Source organism: Rhea americana, unplaced genomic scaffold (genome assembly GCF_003343005.1).
Source record: "Rhea americana isolate MKP2758 unplaced genomic scaffold, rheAme1 scaffold_144, whole genome shotgun sequence".
NCBI lineage: Eukaryota > Metazoa > Chordata > Aves > Rheiformes > Rheidae > Rhea > Rhea americana.
In genome coordinates, this window is record NW_028185528.1 from 970878 (window position 1) to 992789 (window position 21912).

The following is a 21912-nucleotide window of genomic DNA, read 5'->3' on the forward strand; positions in this document are numbered from 1 at the left end:
CTTCTTTCAGAGCCGCAGTAGCGCTGCGTGGTTTGGAGGGCCCAAGTGAACAAAGAAGCGGTTTCTCGCAGCCTGAGCAGGCGCGGGACGCGGCGGCGTCCRGCTGGGCAGGAGGCGTCGGAGCTGGGGCTCGGCGTGCTCGGGGTCCCTCCGAGGGGCAGCGCGGCCGGCGAAAACCGGGCCGAACCCGGAGCGCGATCCGGCGTTTGCAGGAGCAGAGCTGGTATACTTAACACGTGCGCTGCTGAGATCACCGCAGTGAAGGCAGCAACATTTCGTCATCCTCTACGGGATTTGCCAGATGGATTGCTGTAGTCATACTGCATTGCCTTATCTTGAAGTCTAGGGGAATTCTGGGCTGTTTTATCATRCTTGTAACTGTGTTCAGGTAGTATCTCTGCTACTAATTCTAGTTAGTTAGAATAGCCTAGCTAGTCAATGCTGTTTAAACGTTGCTTGCTCTTACCAGCATTTTATTTGGAAGAAGTTGAAACAAGATTAGGCTGTTTTACGGAGTGCTGGGTTTTAAACAACATTGGGAAATACTTGTTTCGTGTTCTAAGATTGTTTCAGTTTTCATGCAGCCCTCTTCATCCTGCGTTGACCCTGCGTTGACCCTGCGTTGTTGTACTCAGTGATACAGGATGCTGCTTGCCCTGGTACTGTGGGCAGCTTTGCTGATGGCAAGTGGCGAAGCGCAAGATGATGAGTGGATTGACCCCACAGATATGCTCAATTACGATGCGGCCTCAGGAACGATGAGAAGGCCTTACAAGGTGGAAAAAGCACGTGCATGTTTTTCTCTCTCCATGTAATCCTCCTGCTAAAACCTGTTAAAAAACTGCCCTTAAAATTGTGAAGTTAGAAAATGGTAGATTTATGGGCTTTTTATCTTATAATTCTTCTATGTTTACTGATTATGATGCAACTTTACAAGAGTATGTTTTTTGTTAAAAATTGAAAGAGAAAATACAGCTTTCTTACTCTGTGCCTTACAAAGCRCTGACTTGGGTAGTAAAGGGTGCTGTTATTTGTTAGCTGTTTGTATAGTGCCGATGTCACGTAGGTGAGCATGAGTTAAATTAAGCAGAGAACTGGGAGAGAAAGAATTCAGCTGCCTTAATGGTGAACTATGTTATTGTAGATAATTAGCTTACTGCTTTTTACTAAGAAGTTTCTATTTCACACTTGTAAGTCACAGGAGCCCTGCTTTTTAGCTTCTCACAAGTGGTTCTTGACTGGTGGTGGCTCCACAGCTGTTTCCCTGGGCAGAAGTGCTGGGTRAACCAGCTGTTGCTAATTTCTCATGTTGCTAAATACTTTGAAAGTTAAATTCCTGCCTGATARAAGTTGGGATGTTCAAATTAATGGTTACTTTTGGCTTGAATTATCCAGTTCCCCAGTAATATGGAACAAACCCAGTTCAGTGGTTGAGAGAGCATTGCGAACGAACATGGTGTGTGTGAGTACTGATAGGGTYGTGCTGGGCATTGGAGTTCTCCAAAGAAAGTTCAGAAGAATGATTGAATGCTGTGCTTTCAATTATTCATGAACGTTGAGAAGAACATGAAATACTGAAAAGTTAGTTTTAACAAAGTGAATTGACTGCCTCATTTGAGGGGTGGGCTGTCTGATATTTATATATATATATATATATATATATATACACACACATATATAAATGTATAAAAATACATAAATATATATTTTTTAAAAAATGAGAGACATATTATTTATACCATGATATGTGTCAGTATATGGCACTGTGAACTATTGCTGCACAGGCATTTTTCAGCTCTCAAGTTTGGTTTTGCAGTCTTGAATAGTAAATTTTTACATATTTTAGAAACTCATTTTCTGGAACTTAAATGCGAACATGCAAACTGCATCATTTCTCCACTGTGTTCCTCCTCTYCCTGCCCCAAGTCAACCTCCTGATACTCATTAGCATCCGTAAAATTCAGCAGCAAGCTTTGGAGGCTTTAAACTTGCTACCCAAGCTTCAGGAGCTTGAGGGAACAAGGTATTAGTGTGTTACGTACTCCTCTGTTGACTCTATCTCTGTTTGGTCTGTAAGTAATACAAATGTTTTACCAATAGTTACTGTAATCAGATAATTGTAATCAGTCAGCCAGTAGTCATATTTAATGAAGGAGGGCTTTTAGCCCTAGATATATACCTTGAGGATTCTTTTTAGACTATTGATATCTTTGTCRGATCTGCTTTTATCAAAAATTTTAGGAGTTTTATTATTGCCTCCAGTGAGAATAGAGTTGCATCTTAGAGGAAAAGAAAGACTGTTCTGGATTAATCCTTTCTAAGATTTCTCTTCTGCTCTGTAATGAGAGATACTAGGCAGACAGGCTGTGTGGGCCAGCATAACCCTCAAAATAAAACTCCAAATTAGCATGAGTTCACTGATTTCTGAAAAGTTGTACTTTCTTTTGGAGAGTCCTCCGTGTGCATACCTGTTGGTGTAGAAGCACCGCTGAAACTGCAGCTGAACAATTTGTAGAGGACAAAATGGGAGGTTTTGTCTGAGTGAAGAGGAAACATGAAAGAAAAGGCAGGCAACCAAGAGCATGCTTTTGTGTTTATGTTCAGTCTGTCCAGCTGTGTGGTCAGCTGGGTGGAGAAACTTACCTGACTGAAAACTGACCGGTTCCTTGCCGAGTCAGTTTTKAGCCAGTCCAGTTATCTACTCTGATGCACTGCGTGTGTGGCTCACGCAATCGCTTCCCCTCACAGCAGGGGAAGAGCAGATTGGGAAGGAAAGGGTGAAACCTCACTCTTTGAGAGCATAGATTTAGATGAGCTTAAAACCGTCATCAACTTGGAGCCTAAAATAACAGAGAGGCAATTGGAATAACTTAGAGTGAATATTAGCAAAGACCAGCACTCAGTTTTTACCTCCTTTTAAATGACCTGACTGTAAAAATATAACCAGGTATATTGATCAAATTTTTATGTACAACTTGATTTTAAAAACATGTTTCTTTTACATAATTTTAGGTAAGCTATCGTGATTCTGAGGCTATGACTATGGATACAGTCGGTACTGAAAACTTACCAGGTTGCTCCAGAGAGGTAGATGCCTTGCGACAAAAGGTTTGTTACGTAACTTAAGAATATTTTTCCACCTTTTCTGTGGCTTGTGCTTTCTGATTATACAGAGTCAATGGATAGTGTAGAGGAGGTGGATTGCTAGTATAGTTTATGAGAGACCGTGCATTACGTAGAGGAACCTCTTTATGTAACTTCACAGGGGAGACTGAAAGGGATTTGAACTCAGTTCTAAGTTGCTGTTAGCTTTGGCAAGTTCTCTTTCTTCAAACACTGTATTAGTGTAACAGAATTCGGTAGGAGTTGCATTTTTCTGTTCAGTGTTGGCAATTTAAATGTTGTGTTACTCCATCCAGCAAAAGCTAAGAAAACTGATCATCCACTCAAATTGTTCAAATCTGTTAGATTTGAAAGGARTGGGTTGGGAGTAAAAGTATATCTGTGGCAGGACCGTAGTGTATCAGGATTTCATGTAGCAGTGAAGCCCACTGGGCAGCGCTCAGAAGCTACTGTGAGATCCACACTGCTTCTTTATTTGAGGTTGGAAAGATGCAGTGAAGCTTATGTAGCTAYGAGGACTCCTACTTTCCTCAGCCTTTTGGACACCTAGCATGAAATGTAGTTTTAACGTCATTTTAGTTGCTTAGGGTTTTTTTTTCATTTTTTTTCTGTTGTAAACTTAAATTTTAAGGAGATCTAGATCTTTAGTTCTAGTCCTACTGAGGTTAGTGCGCAGACTACTTCATTTACACATCCGAAATCTTCCGTAGTGGCCAGTCCTGTGAAAAGTAATGAAATAAAATGAAAAAAAAAAAAAAAAAATAAAAAAAAAAAAAAAAAAAAACTTACTTTTCAGGTACTGTGTGTGTTTTTTTTTCTGATGTGTTAATCCCAAGATAATTGCTGAACTACAGAAATAAACCTCTAGTAATCATTTGTTAAACACATTGGTATTTTTTTCTTTCAAACCAGCTGATTTGAGCAACATGTAAATAAACTAAGTGTATTTACATTGCAGGTTGAAGAATGTGAGAAGAAGAATACCGTATCACATGAAAGCCGCAGCTTTTATATTTTTAAGCGATACTTGAATAAGATTTTAAATGAAGCTGGAAAACTTGGTCTTGTAAGTATTTGAAGACTGATTAAAAATGAATTAGTATTCAAATTACTACTTTATGTATTTTTCACTGTTATTAAGTATTGATTAATTATTCTGGCCTACTCTAAATTAAAACGAAAGGAATTGAATTGTAACGAAAAAAATGATACACAAGCATGTGCGTCCAGTTTTACTATTAAAGAGTTACTAGAATTTGTTCAGGGGCACAGTTGCCACCTGCTCTGTAAATCATCCAAAAGAAAATTATTGGAGTTCAGAATACATGTTTAAATATCCATTGATAGGATGCAGCTATAGTAATACTCTGTTCAACTCATGTTAATGGTTATTAAGTTTGTAAGAGTCAGATTTTTTGTTTTGTTTTTAGACCTTTCACTTGTCCAAAAGTAGGAGTTTACTGCAGTTGACATAAAAGAATCGCCTTGTTACTTACTTCATTATAATATCTTTTAGAGATTTTTTTTTTCTGTTCAGAAAAGATGACAGAGCTGTAGTGTGCTTCCCTTACCATGGCCTTTATCCTGCAGCCTGGTCACAAAAAAAGATGTTGGTAAATAATCAGGGTGTATAATCAGGATTTTGGCTAGAGATACAGAATTTCTTATGTGCATCTATTTCCAAATAGGCAGCTTTTAACCATTGTTTTGTTTTGCTTTCAGCCCAAGGAGAACACAGATAGAGTGCATTATGATGCTGAGATCATCCTTACAAAACAAACGTATTTGGAGATCCTCAGGTTTCTCAATGAGGATACTTGGCGGTCGGGTGCTGTGGATGATGCGCTTAGTGATATTTTGATCAATTTTAAGCACCATGATTATAAAGCTTGGCATTGGAGATTTGAAGACACTTTTGGAATTGATCCATATAATATGTTTATGGTAAGAGAGAGAGGTGTGGGGCTTTGTTGATGTTCTTTTTAAGATTACCGTTTTCTCTAGTTTCTTTGTGCAAGTTTAGCCAGTAAGCGTTACCATCTTAACTGCACATATAAAATAGTTCTTCCAATCATGCTTACAGGGAGTCGCTACTGGTGTTTCTTGATCCCTGAGGGTGGAGGTGATATATTCACTTGAAGAAAAAATTAAAACTTGTTTCTTCTTGGGGCAGTCTTTTCTTCTTATAACTTTATTTTTTTGTGGATATCTAGTATGCTTACTGTTTTTTGTTTCATTTTTCTTCCTTTTTGTATGTTACGTGATCCATTAGACTATTTTCTGATCACTTAACAGTACAACTGTCAATTTTCCAGATTTGTCTCTTGTTCAAATAGATGTTGGAGCTGTTGATTTCAGCAGGAACTGGAATATATATTCGTACTGAAACAAGTATATATTTGAGGCCTTAGATTTTATAGGTTAGATCTATTCATGCATTTTGTTGAAAATTTTGTTTTTGTGTAATGCTTGAAAGAAGAGAGCATGAGCATGTATGAGAAATCATACTTCTCTAAAACAGAATTACAAAGGCTTTAAATAGTTTTAAACTGAGGATCTATAATATGCTGAAACTCTCCAAATAAATCTTGAAAATTCAGAATATGCCTAGATATTTTAGCTAAAAGGGTCTTGAAAGTAGCCTGTGTAGTTTCTAGCAGTCCATGGAAACCAAACCTGTTATCGGTAGTTTAACTTTGCTGCTAGGGGTCTGTACACGGAAGAAGACTGTAAAGTGCTTCCCTAGGATCTTGCTGCTATTACTTAAACTGTGTTTTTTTCTCTTAACCAGGCACTGGCAGCATTGGTTCTATATTTCATACCAGGCATTCTGCTTCTACAGCATGGAATGATTAAAATTCTTTAATTTTTAAGTTTGGTAGGTAATGTGACAAATGTCATAAGAAAGAAAGAATTAAATATCCCAACAAAGAAGTCAGCATTTGTAATATCAGTTTGTGATAGGAATGACCACTGGTAATACTATGAATTTTTTCTGCCCCCCCCCCCCTTTTTTAAAAAAATATACTGTAGCAGATGTGCTGTAAAAACAAGGAAAAAGTCTCTCAACTGTTTTTTATAAATGAACCTAGTAAAAGCAAAAACTGGAAGTCCCTTTATGTGTCCCTGCAGTAAGCCTGGGAAATTTCAAATCYGGATCATATTTCTTCTTGCTTTTTTTTTTTCAGATCCTCTTATGTTTAGTGTGCATTGTAATTATCATAGCCACTGAGCTCTGGACACGTATTCATTGGGTTACTCAGCTAAAGCGTGTTTTATTAATCAGTTTTCTGATCAGTTTTGCATGGAACTGGCTTTACTTGTATAAGGTAAGTTGGTCCAAAATCCTAACCTGCTTTAGGTGTAACATTTTTACAGTTATCAGAGATTTGTTTTTCCTTGTTTAGTTTATATAAAACAATAATTGATTTCAAAGTAAATAAAGGGTTGACAGTTTTATTTTGCGGTTGACAGGTTTATTAGGTTTAAAAAACAACAAAAGAAACCCTGCCAACTTCTGTCTTGCTGCAGAGGTGCACAACACTCAAAGCAGTAGAACTGCAACTTCAGAACTGCAGAAACATAAACTCTGACTAAAGCAGCTTGTTAGAAAAGTCTTCTGGAAAAAAATGCTGATTTTTTGTGTTCTATTTCTTCAAAGATTCACTAGCTGAAAGTATATTTAATTGTTGATGTACCAGAGATAAATGCTTCGTTAATGGTCATAAAGTAGCTGACTGTAGAATGGTATTGGTTTTAATGAGGAGGAATTTATCCCTTTAGGTCATAGTCCAGACACAAAATCTAGGTCCTCACATCTTGTCATCAGAACTTAATTGCAGTTCTTCAGAACATTGCAACACTTGATTTAACAGACCAGGAATAGTGGAAACTTGCTGAGGAGGCACTCAGTACCCTCATCCAGGTCATTGATGAAGAAGTTGAACAGGATGGGACCCAGTACAGAGTCCTGGGGGACACCACTAGCCATAGGCCTCCAACTAGACTCCACACCACTGATGACAACCCTCTGAGCTCTGCCTTTCAGCCAGTTCTCAATCCACCAGAAGACTGCCTTCCTCACAGTCAGAAACTTCATAATATGTTCAGCCTGTGGAGATCTGCTTTTTCAGATTTGTAATAAATTTTAGAAAGTCTTACAGATGACAGCAGCTCTACCTCTGTTTTTTACAAGTAATTCTGATTCTTCTGCAGGTGGCCTTTGCACAACATCAGGCGGAAGTTGCCAAAGTGGGGCAGTTTGATGATGTCTGTGCTGAGAAGGTGGACTGGAGTGGAAGTCTCATTGGTAAATATTTGTTTCATTATTTTGCAGTAGTTTTTAAGACTGCAATACCTTCAAAACTTGCCAAGTCAGTAGTAACATCCCATAAATAATTTCTTCATAAATAGTAAGTGTATTGAACCATCTCCTTAGTAATATATGAGGTTAGATTGTCTTTCCATTCTACAGGTATTTCCTTTCTAGGCCTTTGAAGGAGAGATGATCCACCAAAATGATGTTTAGAGCATGCCGTGGGGTTACTTTTCGTCCTTACTACTTAACATACTGTCTTTTCTCATCCCATGAGTGTTCCCCCTACTCGCCTTCAATACCATTCAGTGCACAGTTTATTAAAGAGAGGAAGGCAGAACTCAAGAAAAAGATTTTCTCATCTTCCAAACGTGAATACGTAGGCTTCAGAAATCTGGTCAGTAACTGTTCACCTAGTTCTGTTATTTTATGGAGATGGTTGAATATTTTTTTATTAGCCCATAGAGTATCATATCAGGAAGATTAATGGTGGAAACTCCTATGAGTACCTGTTACTGCCTTTCCACTGGAATTTATTGGTTGTTGTTGCTGTATTTTGTGAAATTTCAAGTTTGACTCTACAAAAATCAAATTGCAGAAATACTTCAGTCATAAATTATTTGTTTGTAACTTAGTCTCAGTTAAGGAGAAAGACTTTTTGCTTGTAACTAAAATACTGTGCCAAATATATATATTCTTTTAAGCCTACTTGAAAAGCTTGCAGCCTGAGATATGAGTAGTAGCACTGACAATTACTTCTGTTTCAGTGACTGTGGGGAAAATGTGCCAAACGATAATGTTTCCACAGGCTGGACTTGCTTAGTTTTTTTCTGAGGCTTCTAGGAACTAAGTTCAGCTATTAAAGAGATCTTTTTTGATTGAACATGGAGGAAAAAAACTCRTTTCCTTCTCTTTCATTTCTGTTTTCCCTTTCCTTTCTGCTTCCTTGTGACTGGATAAGCTACACTGCCGTCCTAATTTGAGATTTTTAGAAATAAATCTGAGCTTCGAACCATATCTAGAAGAGTTCTGTTCCATCCGTAACGGAAATGCTATTTTCTGTCTTGTTACTGTGTTATAAAATATGAAAAAAGCAGTAAAACATGTCTTTGCTTTGACTATAGAATGGCTTCGAAGTAAGTGGACATTTCAGGATGATCCCTGCCAGAAGTACTATGAAACTCTACTAGTAAATCCTATTTTGCTGGTTCCACCAACAAAGGTATACACCAGATGATATAATGAGATTGTTCATGTTTSTATTAAATCAGTGATAACACTATTTTTCTGTTTATATTTTTTCTAGGCATTGGCTATTACTTTCACCAACTTTGTAACTGAGCCTTTGAAGCATGTAGGACAAGGCATTGGGGAGTTCATCAAAGCACTCATGAAGGAGATACCAATGTTCCTGCAGGTTCCAGTACTAATCATGATGGCTCTAGCTGTTCTGGTTTGTATGCATTTATCTTATATTTTAAATACCAGTTTTACTAGTAATTATTTTGTAAATTAAATGTATTTATTATCATACAATATTTGTATTATTTGTAYTACTGAACAGATTTGTTAGACCAGATTAAATCCTCCTAATATACTGAGTTCAAGGGATTTTTTTCTTGACAATTAGAGTAACAGTTCATTTTGTTATTAAAAATAGGCAAGTTTTTATTTTTATTACACACTTCCCATGTGGAATAAAATATTAAGAAAGCTTAAGATCCTAGATTGTATGACAGTTTATTTCCAGCTCAGTTTCTACCTGTTGCGTAATTATAGTTGTTAGACAGCGATGCATGTAATTTGAGCTTTRTATGAGAAAGCATTGAGTTAGGAGCCTCAGTATCTTCCTTACTGTAACACTAAAGACAAAGTACAGTTTGGCAGCTGCTGCAGTGCGGTCAGACTGCAGACAGCTTGAATTTCACTGTAACCATTCTGACCACCTGAGCTTTTCCTTCAGTGTTTTTCAGCAGTATGACTTTGAACTTAGTGTGAAAACTGTAGGCTGCAAATGTTTGAGTCTTTGTCCTTTTTTTTTTCTCTTGTTTCCCCCCTCCTTTTCCCCAGGCTTTCTGCTATGGTGCAGGATCATCAGTGTCTATGTTAAGATATTTAACATCCTCTCAGAAGAAAATGCTTCCTCCACCTGATGGACAGCAGGAAAAAATAGACTTTAGGCAATATAGTGAGAGGGATTCAGATGACTATCCTTTACGGAAGATTCCTCATGTAAATAAAGGACCCTATGACAGAGGAGATGCCTGTATCAGACCTGGAAACAGCAGCAAAAGCCTTGACGTTTTCCATGCAAGCAATGATCCAGATACGCAAGTAGAAGAGTCTCACAAACCAGAACCCAGTGTATGTTAGTCTAGGGGGTCTTCGAGCTTGGATTAAATTTACTAGACTTGAGCATCATCTACCAGAACATGTTGAAACAAGCTTAATCCAAAGCTTGGGGAGAGCGGTTAAGGAAGTATATWGGACTATTCTATAGGGCAACAGGTAGATTGTTTCAGGCATATTTTCTTCTGGAAAAATACTAGACAATGGTTAACAGTGGCAGGAAACTACCACTCTTAATTAGAACACTATATAGTAAAAAACTTACTTAAATTAAACAACTTCTGTGAACTACAGAATATATTCAAAACTGACTTATATTCCAGATTGTGCTTATTTCCATGTACAGTTTCCCCAGGAAAAAAAGTTGCCAATTAGCCTTTAAAGTGAGAATATCATCAGGAGTTTTGCCCCTTGAGCTGAGATATTCCTGAAGTGCTGGATACTGTCACTTCTGATTGCTTGATTAATAGCTTATTATTAATTTTTACAGAATAGATTGAACACTGATTCTGAAGTTCGTAGACTAGCAACTATCACAGCTGAATGCCTTACTGAAGAGCGTGCACTTGAGCAGCAGAAGCAGCAGACAGGCAAAGCAGAGCAAGAGGCTGGTGAAAACTGCAATTCTAATAAAAAACTGGAAGGGGAAAGTTCTACAGTGGGAGCACCTGAAGACAAGAAAGAGAGCAGGTCATGTGAATCAAAGGAAGGASACTGAGGAATCTCCAAGCTCTGCTGTAAGTTTTGGCTAAGCTTTATTTGTCACATGCTTGCTTGCTTGTTTTCAAATGTAGAAGATAGGACATCAGTAAGCTGAGAGTACTCATCTTTGGTCAGAGCAATAGGAAGAATAGCTGTAAGGTTTTAAACTGAGAGACTGAGTATACATGATGATTGCTTTACTGTTCTTGGAACTTAAAATAAACGTCCTTATTAAGAAAGATAACTATAAACGTAAGTGGTTATGTTACTTAAATACAAACATCACAACATCAAAGTGATGTTACTGCTCATTCTAAATAGATTAAACTAGATAGATATTTTATGATGAGGAAACATTAATAGTCTGTGATCAAGCAAACATTAGCCTACTCAGGTAATAATTGTAAAACAGCTCAAAGCTGCTGYTGTTCACATAATAGTGTTGCAATAGAGTCAGACTAATTACAGCTCTTTTTTATATAAAAGTCTCAGCACTGTGTTTTACATTCTTTAAAATCAGTCTTAAGTAGGTAGAATTGCTCCTTGTCAGCTTAGTTCTGACAGATCTTAATCATTGTCTTATAATTTAATAATTTGCATAGGAATAAGAAACTGATGTTATACCAGTTTTCTTAGGGCAATTCATAGCTGGGCAAGGAATAGCAAACGTTCAAGAAAAGATACTAAAGAAAGATCAGCTTGCTACAGTGATGACAGCACATGGTTTTGGAAGAACATGCTGGCACTTCTCTATAAGCATATGAAGGACAGTTTAAGTTTCAGTAAAAATCAATTTTCAATGCTTTAAAAAAAAGTTATAAAAATGTGTGTAAAGTTTTCAGTAACTGTAGAGTAGCTTGAATTATGTGGAACCTTTATCTGTTTAGCTATTATTGAAAAGCTGTTTTACTTTGAAACTAAACTAGATTCTTCTCAGGGATGGGGGGGGTGGGGCTCACTTAAAAATGGAGATCACGTCATTTATAAATTCTTGAAATTAACAGTTTTTCTGCCTCTACTGTTACAGTCAGTGACTTCTAACTCAAGATACCCGTATTTAAAAAACCATACACATCTCTGGGCTAAAAACCACATCAGGATAGGTATCTATCCAAGGGGATATTGAAAGTTAYAGCTTTTTTTCCCCAAAATAACCCAGCATAGCACATCACCTTATCAACAGAAGGAAAAGTAGCTGGGGTCAGATAATAGGAAGTATAGATATGTTTGTTGTTTGCAACACTTGAAATTCTCCGGCTGCAGGAATTATCTGATGTCCGTGGCAGTCCATGCTAAACTCCTAGTAACCCGGTAACACCCAGGTGAATGGACTGCTRTTGGTGGTGGAAATGTACCATAATCTAGAGACAGCATTGACATCTGTTATTTACAAACAAGTACATCTTCTTAAAAAATTATTCTGATTGTTTCCTACATCAATCATCATACTTAAATATTACAACAATAAGCCAAGCGTGCTTTTAAAAGCATATTTTTGAATTAAGCAKAATTAAAACTAGCTAATTGAAAAGTGATTTTTTTTTCATAAAAACTGACTGCAGGAACACAGTTTGGAAGAAACAAAGACAGACTAAGTACTGAGGCTATTTATTTCTCAATTATTTTTATTTTTAAAAAAGTATAAAAGAAAACAGGACCTTTTCCAGGGAAGTACAAATTAGAGGGGAAAAAATCAAGTTTTCCTTAAAAAGAATATATATAAACTTAGATCTTACACTAGACAGATACCAGTAGAGTCCACACATCTGTAACAGGAGTACCTTGATGGAGAAGAAAGTTCATATTAATGGTAAAAGATTACAGACAGTTAAGAGGGAGATAGAGCAGTCAGTAATTCCAACAGACACTGCTAAAAGTAGCTGCCAACTACAAACAGGAGCAGCAACTCTACCTTTAACTACAGGTCAGTGAGGATGATGCGGCTATTTATACAAAAAAAAATTAAAAAGGACACAAAATTACTAATTGCTTTCTTTTTTTTTTAAAGGCATGTTTTTTTTTCCCAGCAAACAAAAATGATACATAAAATGTTACTATACAGAGCCAGCCTGTTACTTTTCTCAGCTAGAATTTGGTCCTTTTATAGTCGAGGGTAAATGCACTCTTTGTTCATCCATTCTCTTAGCTTGTGATCGTAAAATGAGGCTGAAAAAATCCTCATCTGGTACAGTCGGTCCTTTTGCAGATGATGGAGGAGCACATCTTTGATCATCCAGTCTAGAACCCTACAGAGAAACCAAGCAAAGCTTTGCATGTTTACATGATATATAAGAGAATATTAAAAGCGAAAAATTACTGGAAGTTCTTGTTTTCAGATGTAAAACAATTACAAGGGTTTAATTTGTAAGCTTTGTTTCAAGTAGCTGACTATGCAGGGAGACCATCTTTCTGAAATGAAATTACTAGGTTAAAGATGTAGCTAAAGTGTAGCTAAAACAGTCAATCAAAACCATCTGCCAGCAGTGTCTGAAATTACTGTCCTCATTTAATTGTCCTTAACAGTGTGGAGCAATATTTAAGTGACCAGAAGAATTTTAGCATTGCTACTTTGTGTTTCTAGTCTGATACGTCAGAGGACAACCATATTTTCTGTACTATCACTCAGTCAGCTCTGTTCTTTCTTTAGATTAGGATTCTTACTATTTTCTTAGAAGCTGTCCTGCAAATTACAGAATTAAGGCTTTCTCACTTATTTTTCTTTCATTATTCAGGGACTAAAAATAGCTATGCTGCTGTCAGATTTGGAAACACAGTACTGAGAATTTTTTCCTTAGAAGATTCTGGTACATTTTAATCACAGTGTTACAGACCGCTTTGTATAATGCATCTGAGATAGCTTCTGTGCGCACTACATGAAGCAGCCCCCTCACAGTGAGATTTACAAGCACCAGCCTGTCAGACTAGCTTTGGCTGTGGACTGCGGCCATCTACCATCCCTCCTTCCCTTCAGCTAGGAACAAGTATGTTCTGGCACTAACAGGCCGATGCCTGGCCCACTGCAGAAGTACACMTTCACCTCAGAAACGTGTAGTGAACACTGCAAACCCAAAGAAGTGATGGGACTTGAACAGTCACCTTTAAGACACAGTATTTTCTACCACACCGATACAGAGGTCAACAACACTTTGTTGCTACTCTTTAAAGCAGTAACATCAGTAATAGATGCTAGAGGGTTAAATTTTTCTATTCCTATCTCAATAAGCACCATCAGACATTACATCTCTGCTATAGATAAGACTGAAAATCTTATCGAGTGAATCCAGAGATTCTTTGCCTGAGAGCAGTAAACAGACAAGTTGCTGTTTCRTCAGACTGATGAATGCCATCACTGTAAACTCAACATCAGGTTCTGTTCCCCACCCTAGGTAACCTACTTAGCTTTGAAAAGCTTTGTGTCTGAATTTTGTACTTTGAGATCCTTACCACCCCAGCAGGTAACATTCCAACTCCCTAGTTGTCTTTGGTTATAGCATACTCTAATTGGTAATCAGACACATCACTTCTGTATTACTACAAACTATTATTTGAGTGTACCATAACAGGAATAATAATCATTATCAAAACTAAAAACGTAACAGTGAATTGTTTCATTTGATAAGTTAGGAAGGCATCTGATACACCAGGAAACCTAGCAAGTTCGATCTTAATGCTTTTTTTTTCTTTTTACAATTATTTTACTTATACCTTTCAGTAACCTCACTTGTTTTCATCTTTTCAGCATCCCTCCCGTTCATCATTTGTTATTTTAAGTGGTAAACACGGTATACAGGCTGCAATTTATACTTGCTAAAGACTAGATAATTTGGAAAAAAAATCTTTAAAAGAATCATTTTTGGATCTTCCTTTACATCCCTATCCCAGCAACCAATTTATATCTTAAAACATGTGATAAACATAGGAGATTACTTGAAGAAATTAAACAGCAGGATACACAAATCAAAGCCTGAAAGACTCAGAATCTTAAGAATTTTTTTTAAGTCTTACCTGGCATTTTATCAGTATATCAAAGAAGTCATCATCCAGTTCTCTGTTGTTGCTTGCCATTAAGTGACCCAGGACTGACTGGCTGTTCCGTTGATTAAGACGAAGTCCAGGTAGATTACTAAAGCTAGCGCGTTGGTCATCTAGGCGACGGCTCTGTGAGCTAGCAAGCAGATCTAGAAATTCATCGGTGTGGGGTGAGACCACAGAAGTGGAAAAGGCTGAGGAAGGAAGAGGAAAGAACATCAGGCTAGAAATAAATTCCCTACCACAGTAGGGAACTTTACATGCAAATACAATTTAAAATAGTATTTGCGAGGAACTAAAGTCACATACAGATGTTAAAAAAAAAAATTACATTTTCTCATTGTTTTAGGTGGAGTAGAGGATGTGGCTACTGAAGCAGCTGAGAATCTGTTCTTCTCCTGGAAGAAGCATCGCTGATCATCCATCCTGTTACTCTGGAATCGACTCAGCAAGTCAAAGAACCCTTCATCTGCCATTGTCTCTCGATTGTTTTTCTGAAGAGGATAGAAAAGTTAGTAGGTATTTTGAACTCAACAGCACCTAAAAACAGGACAGCCAATTTGGCAGTTTCATTCCAACAATGTTTTATATTTGAGTATCTGATTAGTAACTACTGATTGATCTGATTGAGTAACTATTAAACACTAGTTTTTTAGTCATCCATTTTTTTAAGATCAAGATTTATCCTAAGGTAGTGGGAAATGCTAATATAACAAATATTTTGGAAAGGTAAAATCTATTAGAAACATTTAATTCTCTGAAACAGAGAGAATAGGTACTCTTATTATTACCTCAGGAATTTTCTCCTCAGCTACTAAGGCACCAAAACTCAAATGCCAAGGAGGAAAGAAAATAACAGTAGTGAACAGTTTTCAGTTGCTCCTCAGGTAGATGGTTCTATCATTCAGATCAAATGATGCAATTCTTTTTAATTTTAACTGACTTCTGTAAGGAGTGCAATGACCTATAAAATTTTTTATCAAAAAAAAAAAAATCCACTGGCCAATTTCAGCCAAGCTTGACAGGGGCGTAGGTGTCAAAAAAACAGCATTTGGTAAGTTTAGAAAAACACGTCCTGAGAGAGATTTTAGAAATAAAGTATATGTGCCAGCTTTCCTAAAACTTTAAAAAGTCTACTGGGAGAAAAAACATTCTAATAGTAGAAAAASTTTTTCTAAGTACCATCTTCCATGAAACATCTGTAAAAATGGCAGATTCTACATCGATTCAGTGAGTGACATTGTTTAAATTAAGTAAACAAATAAATAAAACTTAAAATCTGTTTGATGAAAATTATGGAAAACACATTCCTGCAGGTATCCATATTAAAAGCTATAATCTCCAAACTTACCCTTTGAGAGTTTGGAAGTCGATGATCAATAGAATTACTGGCATCCTGCAAAACTTTCGAAGAGGTGCTGGTTTTGTACTTTTTGCCTTTTAGTCGATTTACAAAATGCAGCTTTGCTGAAGGTTTGGCAACCAGTGGTTTCTGTTTAGCAAGAATCTCACTGTTCCAGTTCTGAACCTAAGAAAACAAGAGTCATGAAATCAACCCTTTTAACTATATTACACTGATGCCTGTCATGGTTGGTTCTTTTCCTTCCCAAAGTAAAGCAGCTTTACATTATTTAGTTTATCCAGCCACTAGGTGGTTAATTGTATCACATGACATATGATTATTGGAGATCTTATTTACCTGAAGCAGGTTAGTACTGTTGTTATTGATCAGTCTCTTAACTGAACCACAGTGGGACGCTTGATGGATTAAAAGTGATAAAATGGTATATTTAATCAAGCAGTTAGAACTGTTTTTCTTACTGATTGAGATGTAGCAAATGTAGTTAAGATGACTACTAAAATTCAGGTACAGGTGGCAGTTCCCACATGACATTCTGACACTTGAAAAAAATCCATGGCTTTAAAGTGGGAGAGCGGAGCAAAACTTTGTATTCAGCAGATACTCAACCAGCCTTTTATCGAGTCCTTTATATACACAGAATTCCCAATAAAGGTTGAAAAGGAAGAGTGAGAAGAATGCCAGCACAGCCTGACTTTATCAACCTACCAGCTTTCACATAACTTTTTCTAATAGTTATCCACAAAAGAGATAATCTACAAAAGACAATCTTCTATAATAACTGCATGAAAAACATTTTTTTTCTTGATTCAGCATCAGAAACTGYGACTATAAGCACAAATCCTAGTCAGCAATGCTGCCTGCCAAAATGGAATTACCTTTAAAGGCTTAAGCTCAAAGGGAAGACTGTACTGTACAATCAAACCAGAATGCTAGAGCCATGCGTTCTGTTTTATAATAGAAATATTCATGGAATAAGTGTCCAGATTATACTACAGGAGGATCTTGAAAAAAGCCTTTACAAAAAAGTTAAGCTGTAATACTAGGTTAATACTCCATTGTAAAATCCACATGAAATGTTTTAGTGTATTTAGGGTGAGAACTGTCACACACACAGTATTTTGAAAGATAACACAGACAGATAAAGAGATTTAGTAAGAAAATACAGCAAGTAATAACCAACAGCTTAGAGGGTCCCTGTAGAGAAACAAGTCTGGAATAAAACCCAGACTCACTTTAAATCAGTGCCCAAAGAGGCTCTGCATGTTAGCGCTAACTTCAGCTGTACCAACTGTCATGATGTAAGCTTTGAGAAGATTTAATTTACTGTGTGATAAACATGATGACAGGCTTTTTTATCATTTGAAGAGATAGGAATTGGATATCCCAATATCGAGGCAGAAATAGCAATGTCAGTCCACCAGTAGAGTCATCTACATTAAAAGGTAAGCTTACCTTTTAAAGACAGATGGAATTTAAAGGAAGTCTCTCAAGATTCACACAAAGACGAGGATCAGGAACTCCCAGCCCTGAGAGATGGCTGTGACTTGGGAGAAGTCACTTTCCCTATCTGTGACTCAGGTTCAGCATTTTTGGAATGGAGTCTTTATTCAAGATAGGTGTTGAAACAATGGCTTGCAAGGTGGGTTGAAATCCCAAAGCGAAGAAAAACACTTACCTGTACGTTAAGTGTCTATAAAATGATTGCAGCCAAAGAAAAATTGTTCAAAGCACCTCTCTGAGCTAAAGCTTATGACATTTAATTGTGAATCACTTTTATGCTGCAAACCTCAAGCCACTTTTAAAAAGGAGATGAAAAGAATTCTTTTGCTGTACACTGCAGGTCCCTATTCTTTCTTCTTCCTGAAGGGAATAAAGCAAGCTTTCCACTAATCATTATATAAGTAAGATGCTAACTGTTACTTACCTGGCAACAGTATTATTTGTCATATCTAATTGTCAGACCTGTTTTCACCTAATTCTTAAGATAGCTAAATTAAAGGGGATGCAAATGACACATCAAAGTTCTGCTGACTTCTTTCAAAGTGGTTAAGTACAAAACATCTGACTATCTTGTCATTTGAACACAAATAATAATAGCGATTCGTAACTTAGAGTAAAATCCTGGGAAACATTTCATTGCAATCTTACTGGAAGAACAGAAGAAAAAAATGCCAACCTTTTCTGGTGTTAATTTCACAAGTTCCATGTTTTCCATACTGTGACGGCGTCCAACTCTTGTTCTGGTACCTTGAAGAAAGAAACAAGTTCATCCTTTTATCATTAAGATTTATGGTGTTACCTTCAAAGCTGGACTCTCTTTGTATTCATCTAAGCTCCAAGATGCAGCAATTCTGAGTTCCAAAATGGTGCAGTTAAACTTACCAGCAGAGAGTAAATAGCTGTTAGTACAAACAGCCTAAAAACCTCACACGGCTACATAAGCAGTGCTTTCAGGGGACTCAGAGAAGGACCATGGAGCTATGAACCATGAAATGAACCAACCTCTATAGTAAGCCTGGTGTTGCTAAGATGGCAGGAAGAAAAGACATTTGGCAGCAAGTAGATAAATTTCCCCCATTAAAAATGAAGAATATTAGAATCTCAAGATTATTCATGTGAAGGAACTAAGCAGCAACTTGTGATTCACAATGCAAATCCTCCAAAAAAATACTGCAATATTGCAAAAATAGCGATTACACAAAGAAATCTTTTTTGCTCACAGGGAAAAAAAGATGCATATACAACCATCTGAAGGTTGTGCCTTCATCTGCCAAAAGAAGAAAGCAACTAACAATACAAACRGATATTTTTTTTCTTAAGTTCACTGTTAAAAGTATTCTATAAACAAACACATACCATTCAAACTGTTGTCAGCCACGTGGTTTTCYGACATCATGGAGTTATTTGTGCTATAGCTCAATCCAAGAACCATTTGAAGATCTGAGAGATTAAGTCTAGCAGTGAGTTCTCCACTTCTGTCTCCTACCTGCAGCCAAATAAAATAAGTAGATCTAGTACCTTGATAAAATATAAACATATGTAAATATGAAGCATGTATCTTCCCCTCTAAATCCCTGGTTGAAAACTGTGCTGGCAGTATTGCAGTCAGCCACTTAAGACGTTACTCAAAATCTATTCCATTATTCAATATCGCATGCATGGTCGTCCCTCTACAGCAATCACTGCAGTGAGAGCAGAAATCAAGCAGTCAGTGTAAGTGAGCATGTGAATATCATACCTCCCTTGAAATCTCCAAATGCCTTTCTGCAAAATGCATTGCTTGGTCATGATTTCCCAGAGCAGTATAAGCATTCCCTAAACTCCAGCATGCTCTTCCTTGGCCAATTCTGCAAAAATTCAGAAAAGAGCAAAGCTTCAAGCACATCTTCCATTACTGTCTGAACACTAGGGGTCAGATTTTCATAACATTACCACCATATGATGGCTGTGCAAAGAAAAATTAAGATTCCCATCAGAAACTATACCTACACTGATGAATTAAAGTATCTTTAATTAAAGTAGTGTGATATGGACATAAGTGTAAATGTGAACAAATCTCATCAAATCTTCGATTTTTAAACTCACAGCACACACAACTCATCCTTTCAGTTTTGCAAGCATTATATATATAGCAAATAGTTCCTTAGATCATATACCTGTCACCCAGAGGAGGGGAATATATATATATTTATTTATATATATAAATAAATAAATATATATATATATATAAAAATATATATTATATATATATATAAATTTTATATATATATTTATTTATTTATATAAATAAATATATATATATATATAAAATATATATATATATATATATATATATATATATAAAAAATAGCCTATTTTACTTTTCTTCAGAGCATATCCCTTATTATTCACACACACTGTTTACTGAGTTAGAAGAACTGCGTTTAACAAAATGTTACACCAGTGTTACAGGAAAACTCAGAAATTATGGTTTTAAAACAAGCATTATTTGCTAGTGGACTTATTTTTCTCCCTCCCCCCTGTTGCTCCTTCATGGAAAAGCTCTGCAAAATTACTACAGTCGAGTCCTGCTTTTTTTTAATTTATAAAGAAAATACTGACAAAAGAWGTGGAAACCGTCACTCATCAATGTTGTAATAAAATTGAATAAAGGGATATTTCACCCCAGACTCATTAACTGAAATACCTTCAAGAGTACATTTTTCCATTCGTAAACTGGATCCCATCGGGGGAAATGCATCATGGGGAATTCACATTATTTCAGATGTCACATACAGAAAAAAGCAGAGCTAAAAAGTAACAGTATTTAAGTGTCATATACATTAAACAATCTCTCAGGGCTTACTTATCATTTAATTCCTGAGCAATCCCAAGGTGTTTCAAGTGATAATCAATTGCTTTTTCATAGTCCTGAAGCAAAGTGTACGTGTTTCCAAGGCTGTAGCAGGCCTGGGCTTCCACAGCTCTGTCTTTAAGTTGTCGAGCCAGCTGCAACGTCCTCCTAAAAGAAAGAGTGAGTCACCTCAAAAATCACTGCAAAGAAAGGTTTTAGAAAGTATGCACAAGTAATTGTGCATCGAAAAATCAGTTATACAAATTAAACAAGCTCAGTCACTAAGCTGGCAATTTTGCTGCTAATAAATTATTTTACATAATTATTTTCTGTAAAATTTAAAAGATTTTAAGTGTCTTCCTTCCACTTTCCTCCCCTGCAATCAATTTCCATTCACTTTATTAGGGTGCAGACTGGTCACTTAAACTGCATCTCCTAATTTTAATTGGTTGCTTCATCAGTAATTTATAGCAGCTTTCCTGACATCATGGACTTGACACAGTTTAGTACCAGCATTGATATAAATATTGCATATTCTCCGTCAATACTGYAATACCTATAACCACCTAGCCAGCTTGTCCTTGCTAGCTAAGAGGAATTTGAATGCTAAGCAGGTTTTGCTTAGTATTAAGGCTTTTTTCCTGTTTTCAAAACAAACAGGCAGTACTCTATCTTTGCAGAGCGTATATTTTTTCTMAGTTACAGCAGCAACAACTGGTTGTACTGAGGAGATGAAGAAAAATTCTGGATTAAAAATACAGATCAAATGTTGACATGCGCTACCTATCTCAGTGATACCAAAGTCTACTTGGATCACTCCAGAATTTAGTGAGCGCTAAAGCAGTAATGCTCAATCTCTAAAACAAGAGCAAATGTGTATTGCAGAAGGATGTCTACAGTATGGAGAAGAATCTATTTAAAGTAACAAAAAGATTAAAAGACAAATATTTTGCTAAACAAATGCAATTTTTTTCTAAGTATATTTTAAAGAAATGGCCATTCTACAGTCAGCTAAAGTGCTAAGCACAAAAAAAAGTTAAAAAGTACAAGAAGATATGTAAGTTGTAAGCAGTCAACTAACTTGTAGTATTCAGAAGCAGTTTCAAATTCACCCAGGAATATGTAGGCATTTCCGAGATTGCTGTATGCTCTTCTTTCAGCTGAGGTATCACCAAATTCTTTTGCAATTAGTAGACGCTTAAAAATATTAAATAATTGCATTAATTACTCAGTTTTGCATTTCCTAACACACACTTGCATACAAGAGTGCATGCCCAGAGTTTTTCCACTATCTGAAGTATCTGTTCTGTAGGCTTGAAAAGAACAGCCAGACTTAAAGCTGCGCCGTTAAGGTTTAAAGCCTAACTTGCACTAGAAAGCTTGCAAAGTTCAGCACAACAAGATCATCTGCAACTAGTGATACTTTGCTAGAACAAGTAACATTCCATACTAGCATGTTACTGTACCTGTTCGTGGGCTATAACTGCACTCCTGAAGTTCCCCAGAAGATAGTGCGTATTTCCCAGATTTCCAAAGGCACGTCCTTGCGCAGCTCTATCACCCAGCTCTGTTACTATTGTCAGGTTTTCCCTGATGAGAGAAAAGAGGGAAGAGCAGCAACTTGTAAGATATTTTCTCCTCATAGTTATTTAAGCAAAAAAAAATTTCTTCCGTTTATATAAAGGAAAAGGTAGAGGT

At 36.6% G+C, this 21912-nt stretch overlaps 2 protein-coding genes across 2 annotated transcripts in view; one reads left to right on the plus strand and one right to left on the minus strand.

The window, feature by feature from the left end:
* The first annotated feature begins 606 nt into the window (after positions 1–606).
* CLCC1 (chloride channel CLIC like 1) lies at positions 607–15811 on the plus strand. The gene is made up of 11 exons (XM_085299051.1): positions 607–776; positions 3013–3108; positions 4082–4189; positions 4846–5067; positions 6312–6452; positions 7339–7432; positions 8563–8660; positions 8745–8891; positions 9509–9802; positions 10278–10524; positions 14868–15811. Exons 1-10 carry the CDS (start codon positions 645–647, stop codon positions 10503–10505), a joined length of 1560 nt encoding a protein of 519 aa, XP_085155177.1. The 5' UTR covers positions 607–644; the 3' UTR covers positions 10506–10524; positions 14868–15811.
* Positions 12079–21912, minus strand: part of GPSM2 (G protein signaling modulator 2) — a 29861-nt gene continuing 20027 nt past the window's right edge. Inside the window, exons 6-15 of the mRNA XM_085299050.1 lie at positions 21681–21804; positions 21296–21411; positions 20227–20382; positions 19120–19228; positions 18738–18867; positions 18058–18128; positions 15870–16046; positions 14850–15012; positions 14495–14712; positions 12079–12735 (exon numbers count right to left, since the gene is read on the minus strand). Coding sequence (XP_085155176.1) covers positions 12571–12735; positions 14495–14712; positions 14850–15012; positions 15870–16046; positions 18058–18128; positions 18738–18867; positions 19120–19228; positions 20227–20382; positions 21296–21411; positions 21681–21804 — 1429 coding nt within the window. The 3' untranslated portion in view covers positions 12079–12570. The remainder of the gene's footprint in view (positions 12736–14494; positions 14713–14849; positions 15013–15869; positions 16047–18057; positions 18129–18737; positions 18868–19119; positions 19229–20226; positions 20383–21295; positions 21412–21680; positions 21805–21912) is intronic.